The 23131-nt window shown below is 43.6% G+C and overlaps 1 protein-coding gene across 2 annotated transcripts in view; it reads right to left on the bottom strand.

Annotated features, from left to right (window-relative positions):
• Positions 1-23131, bottom strand: part of ATP2B4 (ATPase plasma membrane Ca2+ transporting 4) — a 187726-nt gene that overhangs the window by 21594 nt on the left and 143001 nt on the right. For both annotated transcript variants that reach the window (XM_054980106.1, XM_054980107.1), the window contains exons 9-19: positions 19807-20021; positions 19025-19267; positions 14371-14612; positions 12034-12268; positions 9401-9580; positions 8754-8841; positions 8372-8478; positions 7377-7568; positions 6340-6553; positions 4600-4811; positions 3229-3336 (exon numbers count right to left, since the gene is read on the bottom strand). In XM_054980106.1, the coding sequence (XP_054836081.1) occupies positions 3229-3336; positions 4600-4811; positions 6340-6553; positions 7377-7568; positions 8372-8478; positions 8754-8841; positions 9401-9580; positions 12034-12268; positions 14371-14612; positions 19025-19267; positions 19807-20021 (2036 nt within the window). The remainder of the gene's footprint in view (positions 1-3228; positions 3337-4599; positions 4812-6339; positions 6554-7376; positions 7569-8371; positions 8479-8753; positions 8842-9400; positions 9581-12033; positions 12269-14370; positions 14613-19024; positions 19268-19806; positions 20022-23131) is intronic.

The raw sequence follows: 23131 nt of genomic DNA, 5'->3' as shown, positions 1-23131 counted from the left end.
ATATCTGGATTTTGTCTTCAAAAGGGACAAAGTAAGAAATAGAAACAGCAACAACAATATGCTTTAGAGAGAAAAATGAAGAAAATACAATGTTCATTGATTTTTAAAACAGGTAGTTTTCCTTCCCACAGTATCAAATTAAATGTTCTCTCACAAAACCAAGCCACTCTAATATGGATAGATATATCCTCAAAACAAATTACACAAGTCATTTTATAACAGATATTCATGTTATCAGCTGAAAGCACTTTAATCAGCTGTACGCACTGGACTGACCACCCTGTGCTCTGAAGTCTGGCCCTTGACCATCAGAGACCTGCCCACGTTACTGGAATCCTGCAGGAGTCTCATTTATCGCTCCGTAGCTTAACAGCCCACCAGATTTACAGGCAACAAAGATGTAAGAGGTGCAACAGCACAGTGCTTTGTTTTGCACATGGAAGGTCAAAATTCCAGCAGTTGAAGGATAGTGGAAAGGACCTCTGCATGAGAAGACCTTCAGAGCCTTTGCCAGTCAGAGAACAATGCTGCACTAGATGGACTAACGATCTGACTCAGTACAAGGTAACTTCATATAATCACATGTGGGACCGCTGTACGCACCACCACCCACCATAAACTTCCTTACACAGGTTTGGGGGCTTCCTAGGCAGTTAGGGGTAGTCACAATATGCAACTTGTCTAACCTCTATTATCAGGTAAAGAGCCCTGACCCAAATCCACACAGGGGCTCATTCTGCACAGTCAATTTAGGACGATTCTGATTTGATTCTGCTTCTCTTGATCTCCAGATTTCCACATGAGGAAGGAGGTGTAAGATATAGAATCAGCCTTTCCAAAGCTTTTCCTTGACTTTTTTTTCATGTGCAGATAAGGCAACTTGCATCCTATGTGTGCGCAGAATTCTTAGTCCCTAACTGCATCTCCCCCCGCCCTTTTCCTTCCGCTGGGTGATTGGTTGGCCATCTGGTGGAAACCACTCCCTCCCCAGCTCTCCATACTTTCCCTCATTTATTATTTTTTTAAAGTGAGGGAAAGGTTGTAAAGCTGCAGCATCATTTCTCAAATGCTGTGGAAACTGCACCCTCTCTCTCCAGCTTCCCACACATATCTTTATTTTTTTCCCTCTTTGGTGTTAGGAGAAGCCTGAAACAAGCATCCATTCTCTTTCCCTCTCCCCCTTTTTAATTAGGGGAGAGTCACAATGCTGTCATATTCGTGCATTTTCAAGGCTTTTTTTCTGCGAAAAGGAGTGGTGGAACTCAGTGCGTTGGCAGCACATGGGCAACTCCCGACAGGAGGTGGTGCCTCGGTCCCACATTGCTTCCAGGACCACGCAATGACGTCACTTCTGGGGTCACTGCAGTCACCCCTGGGAGTGCTCTCATAGGGGGGAGTTTAAATTGCCCTCCCCACTGCTGGCAATCTAAACTCCCCCTTGCTCCAGCTGACTGTGGGATTTTAAAGTTTAAATTGCCCTCCGTGCCGGCACAGTCAGCTGGAGCAAGGGGGCAGATTTTAGTTTAATTGTCACCAGCTACATGACCATTTTCTAGAGAAGCCAGAACGCCACTGTACCACGTTCCACCTGAAAAAAGACCTGATTCTACCCCTTTAAGCACAGTGTCCATCCCATTCCCTGATGGCAATCCACATTCCCCATTGATCACTTCTTGGGTTTACTTTTTTATTTCCTTTATTTTACAACCAGGGCTCATGTTCACGGTGATTTAGAAAGGAGGGCGGGGGACTTGTCTCAAGAATCCACCATCCCCATCCCAGAATATGGTCATGTGATGTGAAGAGGTCAGTGAGAATGCTATTTTTTGGGGAGGGGGCAGTCGCATTTGAGCATTTTGCTGTGGCAGAGAGGTGCTGTTTTGCACCAAGCAGGCAATTCAAACCGCACCGGAACAATCTGCTAAAAGCTAGTGGAACAAGCGCAAGAAGTACTACGCCACCAACTGCATCTCTAGAGTTAAAAAAAAATAGTGGGCACAGGACTGTCCAATCAGCAAACATAGGGACAAGGAGAAGGAGGAGGATGCTGGACACACTGGGTTACAACACTGCAATGTTACAACACACGTGCTGAAATTTTAAAAAAGTTACATTGGTTCCAGCCACCACAAAAGGTGGCTTCACATCTCAACTCATCTGAAATAAGAAAGCAGACAACAAATCACCTTGAGGTGCTTCTCTTGATATCCACATTTCCACAGAATGCCAAGAGCCCAAGCTGATTCAACACCGATCAGCGTGAATACTCAGAAGTGCCGGCTTAAAGTCTGGCATTAGGAATGGGACAAAGTCCCCTCTCTCCTCTTCTAGAGGCTTCACCAGACAGGCAGCCAGTTCCCTATATTTACTTCCCCTAACCCACTACTGCCCAGGACTATTGGAAAAAGGGAACTGAGTTTACTTTCCCTTATATACACTGCCACCATATACTTAAACTCAGCCTACTGGTTGTGCCCAGAGTGTCTGAGGTTTGTGTGTGTTATTTCCCCTCAGCTAACAACTTCAGGCTAGCCAGGGTTAAATCAAAACAAAAAAACCCAGAATTTCTATTTACAAGACAGAAGAGTGAATGTTTTTAAAACTCATATATATTGTGGCTAGACGGGGAAGGATTACCATGTAACAGTACAGATTAACAGCTAGCTATTTTTCTGCTGCCTCTCTTGGTGGTGATGGAAAGTGCCATCATGTCATAGCTGACATATGATGACCCCTGTTGGTACCATTGCCTGCCTCTGCAACCCTGGTCTTCTTTGGAGGTCTCCCATCCAATTACTAACCAAGGCTGATGCTGCTTAGCAGCCAAGATCTGATGAGTTCAGGCTTGCCGGGGCTATCCAAGTCAGGGTGCTGTCTCCCTTAGCAACATTCAAAACCTTGCCCTCTAACTGCCTTCCAATGGCCTCTTAACTGTCACTGGCCCAAAATTCTGCAAGCTCTTATTGGCTGATTCTCAGGACAGGCAGAGCTGGAGCCCGTCACAACATATTTCATTAAATGTTTACAGATTGCCATAGGATTCCTTTTTATAAACAGGAAGAACAGAGATGGAAGGTGATTTATTCCACGTACCAGAAGGTCCAGATCTTCTTGGTAGAGAAAGGACTACATTCCTATATCTCTGATAAAACAAGGAATGAGACAGCATGTAGGAGCTGAGGTTAGTCATCTATATCATGTAAGGTTACAGCTTGCTTTAACTCTCACCTGTCCCCAAAGCAGTTCACCTACACCGATGAAAATACACCAGAACCACTGACTCAAGGTAAGGCCTGAACAGCTGAATGGCTTCCCACCAAATTCCACAATAATGATCTGCAACACAAGAACAAAAAAGTACAGCCAAAATAGATCTTATTAAGAAGGTGAAGTTATAGTTAGAATTATTATCCTGCAAAATAGTAGCCATTACATACTGCTTCTGCATCTAAGGTAGTGGAGAGCCACATTCACAATTACCATCAACCAAAAGAGCCACATTTACTTCTACCCCTGGCATGAGACCTGCTATTCAGGGGGGTTTGTAGCTTACCCATTCCTCTTGGAACCACCTTCCAACCATAAGATCTACCAGGCAAGAGCCTTGCCCACTGTCCTGAAACTTGGGGCAGGTGCCACATAGGGTATCAGTGCTCAGAAGAGCCACAGGTGGACATGTGGCTCCCAAGCCATTGAGTTTCACTTTTCTAAGGCAAATGCTTGCAAGTCACATTCTGGTTAACTAGATTTGTACAGGTGTTTGGGGCAGGGAACAGAAGACAGATATAAGTCACTTTTTAGACCTAGCCAAGGAGACCTCCTGTTCTTGTATTATATGACACAGATTCCTTTAATATCTTAACACTGCAAAGGAAACTTGTAACAATACACAAGTGAGAACTTTTAGAATAAAGATGGAGTCCTACATGCAACTACCAGGTGAAATGTATATTTCATTATCTAGGGGGCCATTTTCCCTCTGACACTCACTGACACACATCTGATGATGCCAGTATGATCTGCTGAGGACCACCAAAAGTGGCAACATCAGTGATTTAGATGACATGACACTATACGCCCATAACATGGATCCACACCATCAGACTTGCTTGTCAATTCACAGTTGGGACACCAAGTACTGAGATTCTCTAGTGCTAATTAGTGGATTAAATGTGGTAGGTTTACATACGAATCCACCACTAGCATCACATGAAGAAGAGATTTTAGTGAAACAATAACACCTGCATCATGTGCCCAGGTATTTCTCAAGTACTCTACGTGGAGAACACTGTAACTGAGCTTTCAGAAAATGCAATTAATTAAGTTGCAATGAGAACATCTCATATTACTCTGATAACACAAAGCTGTGTGCAAAATTATAGTAACATGCAATTTCCTCCATCAAGCACTTTATCCCTGTTACCATTGTGAGACAGAAGGTGTTATCAGTTCTATAGGGAACTATAGCACTTGATCAGGGAACAGGAAGGAGCGTGCCTCTGGCAAGAACTTCAGACAGCTTTCCCTTCCATAATAAAAGACCTCCCATCAAGTTTCATCTTAAGATTCCTTATTCCGCTTGGAAATTGTTTTATTTACCTGGGCAATAAAGGTTCCCAGCACCACTGAGCAGAAAATGGGATTGCGGAAAATGGCCTCAAAGACATTCCTCTCGCCATGGATTTTACGAGCATTAATCTCATTGAAAAGTTGCATCATGACGAAAGTATTGAAGACGATGGTGTAGTGCTCAGTAGGTGGGGAATGGAGTGGAGCGTTCCGGCCACTGTCAATATCAAAAAACTTCTCACCTATTAGAAAAGAGTTTTAAGAGAAAATAAAATATTCCTTCTTCTGGAAGCACAATAATGTAATTATAGAGCTCAACCCAAACCAGAGATTATAGCAAGTATCGTGTTCCCCATCAATCCGCACAGAATCCTTCCTTTGGCATTGGGCTTGGCTTCTTGAAAACTGCAGCTTTCTGTTTCAGATTGATTTCTAGCCCTCATGGTAGTGTGTGTGTGTGTGTGGGGGGGCACTTACCACATGATCTTACTCTGTACATAGAAAAGGTAATTGAAAAACAAGACTGTCTCAACCACAGAAGCAAACTAGCCAATCACCTGGGGTAACAGAATTCCAGCGGTGCCTGCTTGAGCAATGTAAATGTTTTGCAGAAAACTTCCACCTTTTGAGGAAGTACACAGAGGCAGCACTGCTTTTTGGCTGGGTGATACTCCCTGCATTCCAGGGCACAAGAGCCTTCTCATTCCACCAGACACTTGGGGTATGGTCACAGTGGTGAAGGAGAGGAAACAACAAGGTGATAGTAAAAATAAAAAGGCTATTGTGGACAACTTTTTATCATTTAATATAAGACACAATAAAACATATTGTGGTGGAGGACAAAATTTGTTTAATTTGCCTAGAGTAGCTAAAAAATTTGGCCTTGCCCTGCCACCTTGGACAGTGCAGCCAGAAAAGTTTTCTTCTATGCTCAGCAAAATTTTTTGACTGAATAACTCCTCATCACAATCTTGTCTCTCCATACACACCTCTTCAGGGTTTGCCAGACCTAACTTCCTTTTGCTTTATGCTACACGACTCCTTTGCTAGTCAGACACGTACCCTAAAGTACAGTTTGTATTAATTCATTTACAATACAGAATCTAGATTCTCTTTCAGAAAGGAACTACTAAGGAGATGCTGGAGAAATAGATGGCCACTCAGTGGAATTGAAGCCAAGAGCCTTGTGGGCGAACTTGCCCAAATTTAAACACACCATCTGAAGGAATTAGAAGTAGAATAACTCTGTGGTTTTACATTAGTGCCTTATGTTTTTCATTGGTAATTGCTAAATGGCCTTCGAGGATGAGACGCCATTTTTTGGCACTTGTAGAGGCAGACGTAGTATAAAGAGCTCAAGGGTACGTTTGCACGGACTGTTTGAAAATACTCAGAAGAACAGTAGATATACTTCTAAACCCTTCAGGATCACAAATAGTGTTACCAATAAGTGCAGATTTCCCCTGCCTGTTTCTGGTAGTCCACACCACTGAATAGGAACAGTCAGAACTGGCTGTGCAGTTTGCATGACCAGTTTCATGTTATAAAAGCATGGGGAGAAGGGAAGTATCTTGTTGAAAAAGAGACCCTTTCTACACATTAAAATACTCAATCTATAGTTGCCATGGAGATGTTCCCCAAACAACTTGCCAATGGACAAGGCAGAATAGTGAGTATAACCTAGGTCTCCCATAAACCAGTAGAAGACTCAGCTCAGTAGATCTGTCCATCACTCCTTAAAGATTACATATCACGCTGCACAACACTTACCTGCAAAGAGCAATGTGAAGATAATGGTGAGCTGGTACACACCATGTCCCAGGATGTTCTTCATCATGGTGCGGGAAATAAGTGGCTTGTTTCGGCCATATGGCTTGCGCAAAAGCAAGGATTCTGATGGGGGTTCTGTGGCAAGGGCCAAGGAGGCAAAAGTATCCATGATCAAGTTTACCCACAGCATCTGGACAGCCTTCAGAGGAGAGTCCTGCAAAGGGTGAAGAAGCCCTCAGCAAGAAGTGCCAGACATCTAGTCCATGACCATTTCCCCCCAAGTCCCTAGCCCTGTTCACTTCTTATTTACAACAGACACGCCATGAGTCAATGGTCAGTTTGCAACTGAATATTACTAATTAATGGTTAAATACTCATTTAGGGCCAAAGGGGTGCTAAGCCAAAGACCGCATGCATATCCCAAATCACTCGTGCATAGCCTGAAGACTCCAATTAGAATTCTATGAATTTCAGCATTCATTTCATTAACAAAACATACTTGTAGTCTGCATGCTTAGAAAAACATGAACAGATATGATTGCAAAAACTTCTGCTTTAATCTTTAGTGCCAGACAAGTCAGACCACGACAATGATACTGGGTAAAAATCACAGGCTATTAGTTCCAATAACCAATTTAAAAATCCATTCTAACAGACAGGATAGTTCCAGTTACCAGATGCAGTGGACAAAATATCTCCACCAATCCTGTTAGTGATCAGCCAAGGAAATCCAGGTGGATTCTGCTGAAAATGCTCATCTAGCTGTTCTTTTGATCTTTTCCAGCAAAGCATTGCTTATGTTTTAATCTAATCCAACCTGTTCTGTAGCACAGACCCTTTGCCCACTGATTTGTGCAAAATCCAAAGCTTATGGCTGTACTATCTGTAAGCTCACAAAATCACCCAACATTTAGTGTCACCAAGGCTGTGCAATGACTTTGCAGGAGCAGAGGACTCCCAAACGAGTGCTCTTAAATCCATCCCAGTGGCCTACAACCACTTGTCCACAAAGAAAGTCTCCTGCCAGCTGCCGTTACCTGTGTGATGCAAGCACCTGTGAAAGCTACGATCACAGCAACTATATTGACTGTTAGCTGGAACTGCAGGAATTTGGAGATGCTGTCGTACACATTGCGTCCCCACATCACTGCTTTGACAATACTTGTAAAGTTATCATCTGTCAGGATGATGTCTGAGGCTTCTTTTGCAACATCTGTGCCAGCAATGCCCTGGAAGAGAGAATTAGAAGGAAGGGGAGGAGGAGTGGTTAGTCATCAAGGCTGCACCAATTTCATTTGCCACTTTAACTGGTTCTATACAGAGAGAGGCTGGCTCCCCAAATGGTACACATCACGCTCCATTTCAGAAGTAGGCCACAACTTTGCAATAGAATTTAGGTGGATCATCCCATAATTTTGTCCCAGGTCTTGGAGAAATGACTGTTTGGCATGCAGGAAATACAAAGGCCGCCTGAGGAATGAAATGCCCAGCCTACAAAATGGCTTAAATTATTTTGACTTTTCCCTCCCTTGCAACAAAACTGTGATGAAAAGTTAGCCAATAGCTTTCTGCTCAGATGCCTTTTCCTCCACAAAGAACTGTGGCAGTTGATCAAGGAGCAAGAGAGGTTAATAGGCTTATTGCAAAACTCAGTTACAGACACATGGTGGCAGCCCATTTCTACAGAAACTGCCACTGCTGGAAAAAAAATCCCAGCAAGCTTCAGGAGCATTAAGCAGGTACCCTGCAGTGACCAATTTTCCCTAATGCTTGCCTGCTGTGTCCTACTGAGCCCAGGGACTGTGAGATTCTGTCCTGAGCTGTAACATTTCTGACTTCTGCAAAGTGCAAAAACTGAAACAGAAAATAGAGCAGAATAAAAATAGAGCTTTAACAAATACTCCCTTCCCATTTATTCCCCAGCCTCTTATCAACTCTGAATTGCCAAAGCACTCAAAGGCAAATCACTCCCCGCACATGCTGCTGTTTTGATTTGCAACACAGTTCTGTAGTAGAGTAGTCCACTCCATACCATGGCAAATCCCACATCTGCTTTCTTCAAGGCTGGGCCATCATTGGTGCCATCCCCAGTCACAGCTACCACCTGCCTTCGTTCTCCAACAGTGCTGTCAATAATACCTGAAAGATAGGGTTAAAAGCGCCCAAACGTCAGTAGGGCAACTGCATGAAGAAGCCCACTAGGCTGCAAAATAAAGTAAAATAAACAAAAAATGAAATTTTAAAAAATCCAGCTGAAATGCAATTCAGTGGCTTCAGTGGTATAAGCCTGGCCACTTTGCTGCCAGTGCTAAAGAGGCACTCTCACTTGCCAAGGGAGCCCCTGCCACCTTCAGCCCCACCCCACCACTCCATCCACCCTGCAGACATTTTCTTGGGGAGCAAGTTGACCTTACCTTTCACAAGCGTGTGCTTATCAGTGGGGGAAGAACGGGCCAAGACTCGTAGCTTGGGCCAGATCTTATCCAGCTGCTCTTGTTCCACCTGTGAGGCAAAACCATGAACACACCCTGAACAGGAGCATTACAGCCCCCTTTTCTCCTACCAGATGTAAGTGGTGGAAGTTTCTAAGAACTCTTACTGGAACATCTTTTTAACTGAGGACAGACTGATTACATCTCATGTCCTGAGGATGGCATCATTATTTCATCTAGAAACAAACTGTTCTGTCAGTGCTCTTATGGATCCAAGACAGAGTTACTTTTGTGGCAAGTTTATTTATAAATTAGCAACTGGCTGCAGTCAGTTCAGCTGCACCTTTCAGATGTCATAACAAATACATGCAATTTTAAAGACAGGAATGAGACGCTACAGAGTCTCCTTTATAGCTCCATTCTAGCCTTGCCAAGCTTGTAGCAGAGTGTCTTTTCTACAGGAAGCTAAGCTGCAGTGAACAAGTTGATAATTCCCCCAGAGCCCACCAGATGAAGGCACTACACAGAAAGATGTTTTGGAAGGAAATAAGTAGGGAGTGGTCTTCAGGATAGTCAGTCAGGACTGTGAGTAGTTTCTTCCCCACCCCTGCTCCAAACCTTATCCTTACCTCTCCTTTCTCATTGCGGATGAGCCGGTTGAATTCCTTCCCTTCCAGGCACAAGAAGTCCTCCCCAGGCAGTAAGATCCCACACTTGGTGGCAATGGCACGTGCTGTGTTGATGTTGTCACCTGTAACCATCCGAACTGTAATACCAGCACGTTGGCATTTTTGGATGGCCTCAGGCACCTATTGGCAAACGACATGTCAGTAAGGTAGGCTGTAGGAGAGAGGAGAAAAAGGCAGACAAGCTTGAAATGGGGGAAGAAAGGAAAAATAACTACCGGAGATATATGAGCATAAACATAAAATAACATAGCTGCTCCAATTAAAGTTTATTTTTAGCTCCAATAACTATGTTTTTTGTTTTAATGGGTATACCCTGTTTAATTTAACCCCCACTGGGCTCTCAAAGCAGCTTGATAATAGAAAACAAACATTCTAGATTACCACAGCTGCCTTTGTATCTTCTAACTAAAAATAGTAAAGAGTCCAGCAGCACCTTTAAGACTAACCAACTTTACTGTAGCATAAGCTTTTGAGAACCACAGTCCTCTTCGTCTGACTCAAAAAGAGGTGGATAGTCTGCATTACTCTCCCAAACTCAGTGTGAATCCTTAAGCTGGAATCTTGAGATGGGAGGGGAAACTCAGTGCCAGACATTTTCCCATGTTCCCCACAGCACTGGAGCCAATCCTTAAACACATTTGCCATCACTGTAACATGATGTTTCCCACTTTTGACAGCAAGCTCAATGACATTGTGGACTGTGGTACAAGAAGTTAATCTTTGCAGTCAGAAGTGGAAACAATCATAATACGGGCTGTATTATGGGGTACATAACTGTGGTACCAGGAGCCATAACTGTGGTACCAGGATTTATATCTAGTACAGGGGCCATAAACTGCCCACTTCTACTATGGTTTCCCTGATAGGCAACTGAACTGTATGCCACATTCCATTCTGTTGTAACTAATGCCTGAAAGAATCTACAACAAACCATAACAGACTCCCCCTCACTTGCATATTTGAAATGCTAAAGGTTTGTGATGAGGATTAAGAAGGTTTCTTCTGTTTGATTAAAACATTGCCAGATGATTTGCTGATCATCATAAACTGCAAATTTAAAATTCCCTGGTATGGGTTACTTCATGTATTTCCCGCACATAAGCAACTTCTGCCTTTGGGCAGAGATAACAACCTTGTTGCCTCTGCTAAATGATGCAACATGGCTTGGGAACCTCTAGTGGGTGAGTGATGGAGACTTCTGCCACTCTGAAGCAGCAGGTCAGCCTCCTGCCTTGCCCCGCATCACTTACTGCATTGGTGTGTCACTGCTCTAATAGGTTTATCTCAAAGAGAACAAGCCTGAGCAGGGAGGAGACATTACCGAGAAATCAGCAAATTGAATCACAGCCTCCTGAACGGGTGCATGCAGGGCATCTGAGAAGCCATTCCCAACCCAAGATACTTCAACATCTAATTAAGGAGAGAAGCGTGCAGGGGACCAGCTTTGAAATGTAATCAAGAGGTAGGCAGGAGAGGGCTTATTGTGTTAGGTCAGCTATCTGTCATCTTTGTAGTAAAGCTGTGAGAGAAAACAGAACGTGGGAGGTGGGGAGGAGCAAGGGGAGGAGATGGTTGCTGGATAGTAACTAATTCCTCTCTTCCTGAAGAAGCCTTTGTTACCTGTCAGAATCTCTGCTGTGTCTTCTGTGTGGAATTGGTAAATTGAAGTTGCCTTATTCTGGAAGGGTCCTTGAATAATTGCACAGAAGGAAAAATTTTAGCATTTGCCTTGTCTCCCACTACTACACCAGGACAGGAGAAACAGGATCTGCTAAAATCCTTTCTTCTGTTGCAGCTCTTAAATGTGGCTACCAACTCCTTCCCTAATAAAGTTTCCACTACCTTTTAAAGTGCACCAGTTAGTTTATCCTTGTCTTGTAACAGATGGAAGGCAGAGGTGAATTCACCAGGAAAGAAATGGCAACCTGTATTAAACTAACAGAGACTCTATACAATACTGAAACTGGCAATCTTAATAACAATAATAATAACAACAACAGCACTTATATACTGCTTTTCTAGAAGGATTAGTGCCCCACTTAAAGCGGTGAATAAAGTCAATGCTATTATCTCCATAATACACCTGGGCAGCTGGGGTTGAGCGGAGAGGCTTACCCAAGGCACCTACTAAGCTCATGGTAGTAGAGGGATTCAAACTGACAAAGTGCTGATTCATAACCCAGCCACTTAATCACTATGCTTCTATTGGTAACTGAGCCTCACAACTGACACCAATTATAGTTTGAAAGCACAGGAATCTCGCGCAGTGTGGTGATGACGCAAGTCAGAATGTTCATGGGATTTCCTCCAAAGGAAATTTCCTCCAAAGAAAGAGGAAGGATCTCACAAGACAGAACAAACCGTTTGGAAAAGAACAGATCAAGAACAAAACATCTGGAATAATTTAGTGAGAGACCAAAGCTGGGGAGGTAGCAAAGGAAGGTAGAAACAGCAGAGATGAAATGGGAGTCAAACAAATAGAAAGGGTAGATATATGACTGGCTAGGGAAAAAGTGGGTTTCTACCATTAGATCTAGGGAGGCACAGAAAAGGGAGAAGTACTATTCTGGTACCTCTGGCCGAACTGGATCCTCAATGCCAACTACAGCGATGCAGGTAAGGTCAGACAGAATCTCATTCTCAGCATCCCAGTCTGGCTCAATACCAGCAGGGAAATCCCGGTACGCCAGACAAATAGTGCGTAGCCCATGACAAGCCATTGGCTCAATTACTTTTTTCACCATCTCGTCTCGATCCTTCACCTTAAATATTCGGGGTTCCCCATCCTTGTCCAAGATCTTTGTGCATCTGCATCAAAGTAAAACAATGAAGCATTATTTCATGGATTGTATTTATGTGAGCAAAGGCAAAACTTTTAGGCACTTCTGCAAGTCTAATGAAGAGGGCGCCTTGTTTATTTATTTTGAAAGGTTACATGCCTTCTCTCCAGAGACTTGCTTGAGGTGGCTGACAAAGTAAAAATTGTGCAATAAAATAATAAAAACCACCACCATAAAATTATCAATATTAGAACAAGGCATAAAAGCCTTTCTGCTGTACAGAGCATGCAATCTTTATGTATAGGAACACACAGTCAGTTTGTTCCTTTACGGCCCTTTAAAGAATTGTTTGTTTATGCAGTTATCAAATCACAGATCTGGAAGGAGCCTTAAAGGTAATCTAATCCAGGAAATCATAAACTAAAGCATATTGACAGACAGCTGTCTTAGTAGCACACATCATTGGCTATATCTAACTCTAAAAAGCATTTCCAGAACTTTGGATGTTCATATCTAGCACTTTAAAACCACAAAGAAATTGCAACGTAACGAAGAACTCTGCTGTGTGCATTGTTAAGGCCATGTAAACATTAAAAAAAGGAACTGCAAAATTCTCATCCTCAGTGATCAGTACAGCAACTTTAACTCTATGCTGTAACAGCACAAAGTAAGATTAAGAGAGATCTCCCATCTGGGAGAAAAAAGGAAAATGCAGAAATAAGGCATTGTGCTAAAACCCCCAAAATTAATATTTTGCTTGGGGAAAATGAAAATAGCTTGCATACTTTTAAAAGGCATTACATTATTTGATCATCTATGTGCCTTAATATTTTGTATGGGGAATATTTTAAAATGCACACTTTTAAAAACCATTATTTTATTTGATTATTGAGAATCTTAATTCTTATGCCTTATTAATGAAGAGTTTATGGAAGTGGCTAGAAAGATTTCTGCTCATTTTAATATTTTAAATGGGAGCGCAGTATTTACTTTACTTCTTACTGTTTTTACAACTTAAGTCACAAACAGCAAACCCTCATCCCATGGGAAAAAAACCCTAAAATTAATTATCATGTAACAGAACAACAGCTGCCAAAAATTTCACCACACACTGAGTAGTTTGTTTATCTTTGTCTAGGAATGCAGTATTAAGGCTACCATACTTGCAATGACGCTCACTTTTGCATTTCTTGGTTTTTTAGCATTGCTTTTTGTCCTTGAAGCAGAGGTGACCATGGACAATAGAACACAATAGTAATGCAACTGAGAGCCAAGCTACAAGAGACGAATTACACAAGGAGGAGCACATGAAGGGAGTTGCAATGTTAGAAGGGAAGCTAAGTTTTAGAAGTGATTGGAAGGCTTTGTCAATTTCCCCCCTCTTCAGAGCCAGCGAGATCACTGCTCAGAAGGTTTATTTCCTCTTGGCCTCTTAGAAGGGGAGGTGAAACTGACAGAGCCTTCCTGGAGGCAAAGAGGAAATTAACAAACCCTCTGAGCAGCAATCTCCCTGGCTCAGTAGAGAGGGAAATTGACAAAGCCTTCTAATCTCTTTTAAAACTCAGCTTCCCGGCTAACATTGCAACTCCCTTCACGTGCTCCTCCTCGTGTAATTTGTCTCTTGTAGCTTGACTCTGAGATGCCTCTGGCATCCTTGCAATTCTGACTGCTTCTCAATTTAGTTTAGAGAACTTGTCTATATCTTCTTCAGATTCTGGAGAAAAGTGAAAATGTAGGCAAACAGAAGTGATGCTGTGATCAGCACTTCAGGAAAGCAACCACCTAGCCAGTAACCCTTTCTGTAGATGCTACTAGAGGTTCTCTAAAATACCTAGGCTGAATCCACACGTTGTGCCAAACTTTTGCTAAACTTCCAGAAGTATATCATCTTTCTAGTGCAATTTCTGACTTGTGGCGCAATGAGTCAGAAATCGCACTAGAAAGACAATATACTTCCGGAAGTTTAGCGCAATGCCAGGACATGCCAGGACGTGTGGATTCAGTCCTAGTTCTGCACATTTTTAAAACAATAGGTTTCACAGACTACTAGAAGTAGAACAGGATGTGCAAGAAAAAACACACTAGAGGTCCCAACATATTAAAGGTAGTGCATCATGGGAGAGAAGTTACTTGCGCAAGATGATCTCAGAGGCTCCTTTGCTGTACATGCGGAAGCTTCCATCAGGGTTCTTTAGCACCGTACTCATGGATTTGCGCACTGAATTGAAGGTGTAGACCTTGTAGAGTTTTTCCTCAGGCACCTCACTGCGGACAGCCTGATAATCTTGTTTCAAGTCCAGAACAAAGCCCAAAAGAGCACACTCTGTCTTGTTTCCAACCTGGCGTGGGAGGCCCCCTTCTTTTTCTGGTGGCTGAATTTCCCAAAATGAAAAAAAAAATGTGGTAAATTACACTAATTAGGTATGAGCACTGCACGGAACTAATGACCAATAAGCAAAAAAAAAATAAAATCAAGGAAACAGCATTGACAGCCATCATAATGCAGTGAGTAGAACACTGGACTTGGGCCAGAAAGACCAGGTTCAAATCTCTGCTCAATCATGAATCAATCTGGGCCAGTCATCCTGTCTCAGCCTAACCTACTCTACAGGGTTGTTACAAGGACAAAATTCAATGAGGATGGGGGAACAGAAGCATATTTGATCTCCTTGGAGGGAAGGCAAGATAAAAATATAATTATTGCCATACATCATGGCAAACATCTGGATTTTTTGACTGTTTAGGACCCATCATTCTCAAGTAGAATTTCAAAGGTAAAAATGACACTTTAAGTAAAAAAAAATCCAAAGCAGGTTAGCAAGATGGGAATTATTTTCATCTCTCAGAAGTCAAAAATCTTAATCTTTTTAGACTTCAGTTCTCATCTGTGAAAGGGGGTATTAGCAGAATTTCCTCACCCGTCAGATTTGTGAGGGAGCTTCTGATCTCGAACTGACTGCTGCTCAGCCTCGTCAGTCCCAGTTCAGAGGATCCACTTGTTCAGCACTTCTCTGCCTCACAGGAAAGTTTGAAAGACTTAAATATTACACAGTTCAAGATTCACTTCATATGGTACTTTACTGTTTCTGAGTTTGAAAAGGAAAAAAAATGGGTATTTTGTGAAGGGCACTGCATCATGTTTTCTACCTTGGACTATGCAGACTGGGCAGCCAATGCACAAGTCAGGTTCCCTGCACACATATATGTGTTGGAAAACACATGCTATTTTTTCTAAGAGAAAGATTCATACAATTTTTTTTTAAAAATAAGTAAGCGGGACCAGTGGTCTGTGCTTAAAACCAAGTGTGCCCCTTCTGTTCCTCAGCAGCTATGCCAACAGGATTGTTCTAGGGTGGAAGGAACAGGCATATGTGCTTTTCTCTACTACATGCATGTAACAGAGTTGCACTTACCTGTGACTGCTGTTCATCTAGGTCTTCGTGCAGGCACACATAGGGGACTGCACTTGCGCAGGCCAGCTGTTCGGAGCAGGATTCTTCAAGCTTTTAGGCTATTAAGGGGAGTGACCTCCCCTGCGGGTTGCTCCAAGCTGGTTTTTCCTGCTGAAATGGTCATGTGGTGGGAGGTCGCCCCCCCCACTTTTCCCTCAGTTCTCCTGCGCTGCCGTGAGTCTTCACTATTATACTTTTTCAGAGAGCTCACAGAAGGGAAGGAGGGAGGGTATGTGTGCCTGCACAAAGACCTAGATGAACAGCAGTCACAGGTAAGTGCAACTCTGTTTTCATCTACGGTCTTCAGTGCAGTCCCACGTAGGGAGAATTGCAAGCTACTCACCAAGGAGGTGGGGTGATGCTCTCAAGTGAAGAGTGAATGTAGAACTGCCTGCCTAACTGCAGTCTGCTTTCGTGAGTTGACATCTACTGCATAGAGTTTCATGAATGTCTCTTCTGATGACCATGTTGCTGCTTTACAGATGTCTCCCAGTGGGACTCCACGCAGGAATGCTGCTGATGCTGCTTGTCCTCTCGTCGAGTGAGCTTTCAGAGTAAACAGGCATGGGACCTTTGCTATTTTGTAGCTAAGTCTGATTGCTGACACCACCCATCTAGAAATGGTCTGAGGATGCTGCCTTGGCTTTATTCTGCCCCATGTGACACACAAAGATGTTTGAGTCTTACAAAAATTTTTTGTCCTGTCTATGTTAAATAAAACTGCTCTCTTTACATCCTGTGTATGATGTGTCTGCTCTTGTGGAGAGGTGGGACTGGGAAAAAACATGGGTAGTGACAAACTCTGGGAAATATGAAACTTGGAGACCACCTTAGATAAAAAGTGGAAGCTAGGTCGCATTACTACGTCTGGAAAATATTTGCAAAAATGGAGGATCAACCATTAACGCCTGTAATTCGCTGACTCTCCTAGTTGAAGTGATTGCCAGGAGGAAGGCTACTTTTGTTGACAGCAAAGCAAGGTTATGTATCGCAAGAGACCCAAAAAGTCTGGTACTAGTGGGACATGCACATAATTCCCCTTGGCCATGTTCTTGAGAGTGTGGAACCAGGGTTGTTGTGGCCAAAACGGGGCTACTAGGATACACTTGGTTTGGTTGCTCGTATCTTGCAAACTATTCTCTGGACTAAAGGAATTGGAGGAAAGGCATAGAAGAGGACGTCTATCCACCTTATTTGAAAGGCATCCCTTTCTGAATCCTTGCCAATGCCTCCTCTCGAACAAAACCTAGACCTTTCTCTCCACCGCGTCTAGCTTCCTCCCCTCTTTGTCTGCTAGTGTGGAGAAGCTGTCCTGCCTCTGTCATGCTTGCAGTTCCTCCGCTATCATTGAAGAGGTTGGTGGGTGAGTAAAGAGGTAAGGACGCTTGTCTTTCTTAACTTTATTGAGAGCTTTAACTTTCTTCATCATAGCTGGAATTGAAGCAGGCTTCTGGCACAGCTCATCCATTAGCGATACAAAACGTTCTATCATTGGAAAGGCAACTACGTCTGGTGTATCAGTGTAGATGTGTCTCAAGATGTTGTCTCTTGCCTTAGGCTGAGGAGCTGAGATGTCAATATCTAATGACTTCGCCATACGCATCATTTGCTTAGCATACAGTTTATAGTCAATGGTTGGGAACTTCCGTTCCACCTCTCCCACTGTTTCCTCCAGTGATGGATCCAATGTGAAACTGGGGCTTCGTCCGAATCCAAGGAGTTCTCCATCTGAGTCCAACTCACGTCTCGACGCCGGTGGATGGGTTTGAGGATACCACATTAAGTTCAACACATGTGACTTGCTTGGAACTGATCTAGAGGACACCGGTGCAGAAAAGGGGTACGCCGAATAATAGTCCTAGTCATGAGGGTAGCCCGGTGGAGGATATGGCAGGTACCAAGGAGCTCTTGGGTGGTGAAGCTGAGTTCTCTCATCTGAACTCGACTGTCACCTCCAACCCTCTGCTACGTCGGTTCCAGCACCTGACACTGCTGAAGCAGAGCTCAACCTCCTCACTGAGGATGGACATGAAGATGCTTGCCTATTCGGTTCTGGCAAAGTGACCAGAACGGGTGAGGCTTTTCGCTGCTGAGCCCTGTGCTTGGTTTTATCCTTGTGCTTGCAAGGCTTAGTGACTCTTTCCTCCATTCTGCTCCAAACTGGAGACTTTGATCCTCCACTTTGGGGGGTTGGGGGCTCTCCTTAAACCAGCAGGACACTAGCCCTAGAGCGAACCAAAGCCGTACTCTCACAGAACCAGGAGCACGGTCAGATCTGAGCGTTTGGAACTGATGGATCTGATGGCAACTTGGCTGATGTTGGATTCAAAGTTGGTATCGGTTCCACTGTGGATGTAGCAGTTGGGTGTACAGCACGGTCCGCCAGGGCAGATTTCTTAGCCATCGGGCTTGTGGAGCTCATCATAGCTCTTTCCCAGAGCAAAGCCCTGAGCCTCACTGCACAATCTCCTCACGCTTTGGGGGTAAATAGCTGGCAGGTTTTACAGCACCCTACCACGTCCGTCCCCCAAGCATGCTAGACATAGGGAATGGCTGTCAGTCTTCGCCATTTTTGTCCCGCATCCTTTGCACTTTTAAAAAAGTGATTTGTCCATCATAGCATCTAGTGCTGCCGCCGCTTAATTTGCAGACTCTACAATATCAATACTAACTATATACACTAATTATATACACTACTTCTATCTTAACAACACTATTTATATAAGCACACTATAACTATACTACACTACTAACAATCCTTTTTTTTGTAACAAGAAAAAACTTCACCAAAAGGTACAAGCCTGACGAGCATCTGCTCTCCACGGCGACAAAAAAACAAACTGAGGGAAAAGTGGGAACAACCTCCCACCACGTGACTGTTTCGGTGGGAAAAACTGGCTTGGAACGGCCCGTGAGGGAGGTCGCCCCCCCTGAATAGCCTAAAAGCGTAAGAAACCTGTTCCAAACAGCCAGCCTGCGCAAGTGCAGTCCCCTATGTTGGACTGCACTGAGGACCATAGATGAAAGCATTGTGTCAGCTTAACACTCCACATGCATGTTCATACATGCAGAGGCCAGATTCGTACAAACTTTCCTCCTTATTAAAAAAAATTGAAAAGATAATACAAATTGTATCTATGCATGGCCTGGGCTTACATTTGCAGCAGTGGGCCTGTACACACATGATGAACAGTGCACATGACCACTTTCTCTAGCATGGAACAAGAGTCAGGACAGTGTGAGAATGGGCCCACAGAAGCCATGTTCCCTGACTGATTACTGGAATGGTGGGAAGTAATAGCTCCTTTGTAATGAAGCAAACTAGGGCTCACCAGGATTTTGGAAGTATAAGCAGAGTTGATTGCAACACCATTGACAATGAGGTCCAGGATTCTAGGCAGGATAGCTTCAGGGTCAGGGATCTGTCGGTAGTGGGTGTCACCCACATAGGCCTGCACCACAGTCATACGGTTCATGGTGAGAGTACCAGTCTTGTCTGAGCAGATAGCAGTGGCGTTGCCCATAGTCTCACAAGCGTCCAGGTGTCTAACCAAATTGTTATCTTTCATCATTTTCTGTGGAAGACACAGCAACCAGTTGGAGTAGTTAGAGAGCCTTAGTGCCACAAGCACAGAACAAATACTGAGCACGAGATGCCCCAGAACAGTCAGGGAATCAAAGCAGGACAGGACCTCCTTGCAAATCTTTATCACCAGGAAATTTATTCTAGCCTACAAAAATGCATCAAAATTTTTAAAAACATAATCTTGCTATATTGTAAAAGCTTAGAAGGCACATTAAGTAACAGGTTTAAGCTGTTAGTACTTTAGGCAGAGGTTGACAGTTTTTGAACCCTGAGGTTAACATCTCTGCCTTTCCTGGTTTTAACATGTTAAAACTCCTTCTCCATTTGTGTCTAGCAAACAAAATCCAAGGACATACATACAAAACTCCTTTCATGTACCCCCAAAGACAATGGCATTTACTTTCTGTTCTCTCACACAACACATCTGTCACCACATGCTAAATCTAGTCTGAAAGGAAACAAAGCAATCCTATGTAAAACCCCCACCCATTCCTCCTCCACACCTTGGCAGTCTATACCAGTTCTTACCTTCACAGAGTAAGCCAAAGAGATGGTGACAGCCAGGGGCAAGCCCTCAGGCACAGCCACTACTAGCACAGTGACACCGATGATGAAGAATTTGACAAAATACTGGATGTAGATAGGGGTGCAGTCAGCTGTCCAGCGCTTTCCCTGAATCCCAAAGGTGTCAATCACAAAATACAGCACCAGGATAATGACAGTGATGGCTGACATGATCAGTCCTGAGCAGGAAGAGGAAAGAAGCAGATAGGTGAGACTGAATAGCCTTCCAGTATAACCCAAGACAGCAATTCAGCCATCACTAGGAGAAAGTCTATAGGACTGTGTTTGAGTTTAGTGCGTCCGTTAATAAAGGAGAAAGACGTTTAGCACCAATTATAGAATAGCACTTCCTCAATTAATGACTGCCTAGCAAATTCAACAGAATGCCTACATGCTACCTACCAGGCAATTATTTGGCTTTGGGATTTGTTCATCGGAATTTCAACATTCACTTTAACATCTCATCCTCAGAACTGCAGAGAAATTATTTAAACTCTTATTCCTGAATCTGGTTTAAGGGCAAACAGCACATCAGCCAATGAAACAAATCTCTTTGTGTTTTGTTATATTTTAAAGCTCCAATTAAAGACATTTTAAAGGAGCGGGTTTGGAAAGATGTAGGTTTGACTGGCCCAGGTAGGATGGCTCTTGGTCACTTTGATTGACTGGGGTGTAGCAGATGGCATTTCCCTTTGGTGTTATAGTATGAAAAAAATCCTGGCAAGATGATTTTCTTGCCAGGTTGCTCCTCTGAGATTACCCAGAGTGCAATTATGTCAAATCTAAATGCCAAATTGTTTGCATTACTTTCCGATGACAGATGTGGGAAGGATCATAAGAGATACTAATGAATTCAAGGAGGGCACCACTGGTCTCCTAAGTGAGTTTAAGAACTTCAGCTCACTGGCAATGCCATCCTAAGCATCAGTAACGCCCTTCTAAGCCCATTTACTTCCCTGGACAAAAAAGGGCTAAAGTACTTCTTTTTATGATAGTACTGTGGGTGACCTGAGATCAGTCTAACCTACTTCTCAGAGGTTTTATGGAGATAAAGGGAGGACCCAGGACACCACTTCAAGTTCCTGCAGAAGTAGGGGCATACACTGGGGCCAAAAAAGGATTTTTTTTCCAGATTTGGGTATCAGGAAGGCTCTAAATATTGGTATTCATGATATTGGGATCCAAAAAATACTAGTTTCATATTTGGATCAGTTTTTTGGGTGGATTCCTAAGTTAACCGGGTTCACTATTCCCTACAGGGAATCATTCTGAGGAGCTGGAGGGGCTGCTTTTGGAAGAAACGGCACCAAATTTGCAGCAGGCTGCCTCTCCTCTCTAGACCTCTGGCAAGTTTCAAAAATTTTTTGTCAAGGGGTCCAATTCTACGGGCCCCTGAACAAGGTGCTCCCAACCATCCTCCGTTGTTTCCAATGGGAGAAAAATCCAATACTTTCTCTCCATGGCACATAAACCTTATCCAAACAGACAAACATGCAAAGTAAACAGAACCAATGCCAAGCCAGAAAATCCCAGCAGAACCAACCTAGCAGCAGAAGGCACACGCTCTAAAAATGCTCTGGTTTGGCAGCTGGTCACAGCAGCTTTTATTTTATCACCCAGCAGCAAGCGGGAGTTGGAGGGTGCTGAGGGGAGATGTGGAGTGCTTAGGCCATTGATTCAGCAGCCCCCCTCCTGGCAGCAAGTGGGTGCTTCACAGTGGCCTCAAGGCTACAGTCTTCAGCAATGTGTCTGCATGAGGATAAAAAGTGAGTCGTCGCCAATATGGCTTGCCTTTTATATAGTAGGATTAGCAGCTTTCCAGGGCAAAGGGAGGGGAGGGGACTGCCACAGGCTAATGGAATTGCATATTAGGAAGACCTCAATGGTCCGTCCAAGCATAACGATTCTTTCTCATAGACTACATGAGAGCATGACTGGATAGAGAGCCGAGCTCTCCTTAACATGTGATTCCATCCACCTGTGAGAATTGCCTTCCTCTCTCCTCCCTTTCCCCCCTGCCCCAGGAAGAGCTGCAAATGGTAAAAGAAAAGCTGCTGAGACCTTTAAAATGACGGGCCCCCTTTTTTTCTGAACATTTTTTGGATTAATTGGGATGAGCAATACTAGTTTATTTGATAATCCCAATACTGATCAGGATTCCAGAATATACCTGAAAAAAGTACTGGTAAGGTTTTTTGGGGTATATTTTGGGATTGGCTAAACTGAATCACACATCCCTATGCAGAAGTTCCTAGTTTCAATTTCCATCAACCCAAGTTAAAAGTATATCAGGTTATGGGAAGCACCTTTGTCTATTTGAGACTTTGGAAAGCTGCTGCCACTCAGACCAACAGTCTCTAAGCTGGATAAAGTCACAGAATCATATAATTACAGGGTTGGAAGGGATCACTAGGGTCATTTAGTCCAACCCCCTGCAAAATGCAGGAAATTCCCAAATACTTCCCCCCCCACCTCCACACAGTGATCCTTACTCTATGCCCAGAAGATAGCAAAACTCTATCAGGAGCTCTAACCAAACTGGCCTGGGGAAAATTGCTACCTGACCCCAAGGTTGTAATCAACCTTACCTGGGGGAGGGCATGTAAGAAGAGGCTACGAGAACTAAGCACTGATGTAACCTTTCCTGGCCACCCTAGGTTCACAGAATAAACACTGCTGTCAGATGGCCATCTAGCCTCTGCTTTCAAACCTCCAAAGAAGGAGAGCCCACTACCTACTGAGAAAGCCTGTTCAACTGAGGGACTGCTCTGTCAGGAAGTTCTTCCTAATGTTTAGGCAAAAACTCTTCTGATTGAATTTCAACCTGCTGGTTTTGGTCTGACCTTCAGGGGCAGAGAAAAACAACTCCACACCATCCTCTATAAGACAGCCCTTCAAGTACTTGAAGATGGTTATATCACCTCTCAGTTGTCTCCTCTTCAAGCTAAACTTACAAGCTCATTTAACCTTTCCTCATAGGGATTGGCCTTCAGACCCTTCACCATCTTCACTGCCCTCCTCTGGACATGTTCCAGCTTGTCTATATCCTTCTGAAAATGTGGTGCCCAAAACTGAACACAATACTCTGGGTGAGGTCTAACCAGAGCAGAGTAGAGCGATATCATCACATCACGTAATCTGGACCCTATGCTTCTCTTGATACAGCCCAAAATTGCATTTGCCTTTTTAGCTACCACGTTGCACTGCTGACTCATGTTCAGTCTTGGCACATACGACTGCCAAGACAAGTCTCCCCATCCTATAATTATGCATTTGATTTTTCCTACCT

Source organism: Eublepharis macularius, chromosome 5 (assembly GCF_028583425.1).
Source record: "Eublepharis macularius isolate TG4126 chromosome 5, MPM_Emac_v1.0, whole genome shotgun sequence".
Taxonomy (NCBI): Eukaryota; Metazoa; Chordata; class Lepidosauria; order Squamata; family Eublepharidae; genus Eublepharis; species Eublepharis macularius.
The sequence above is the reverse complement of the archived record's forward strand: the minus strand, read 5'-3'. Positions and strand labels throughout refer to the sequence as shown.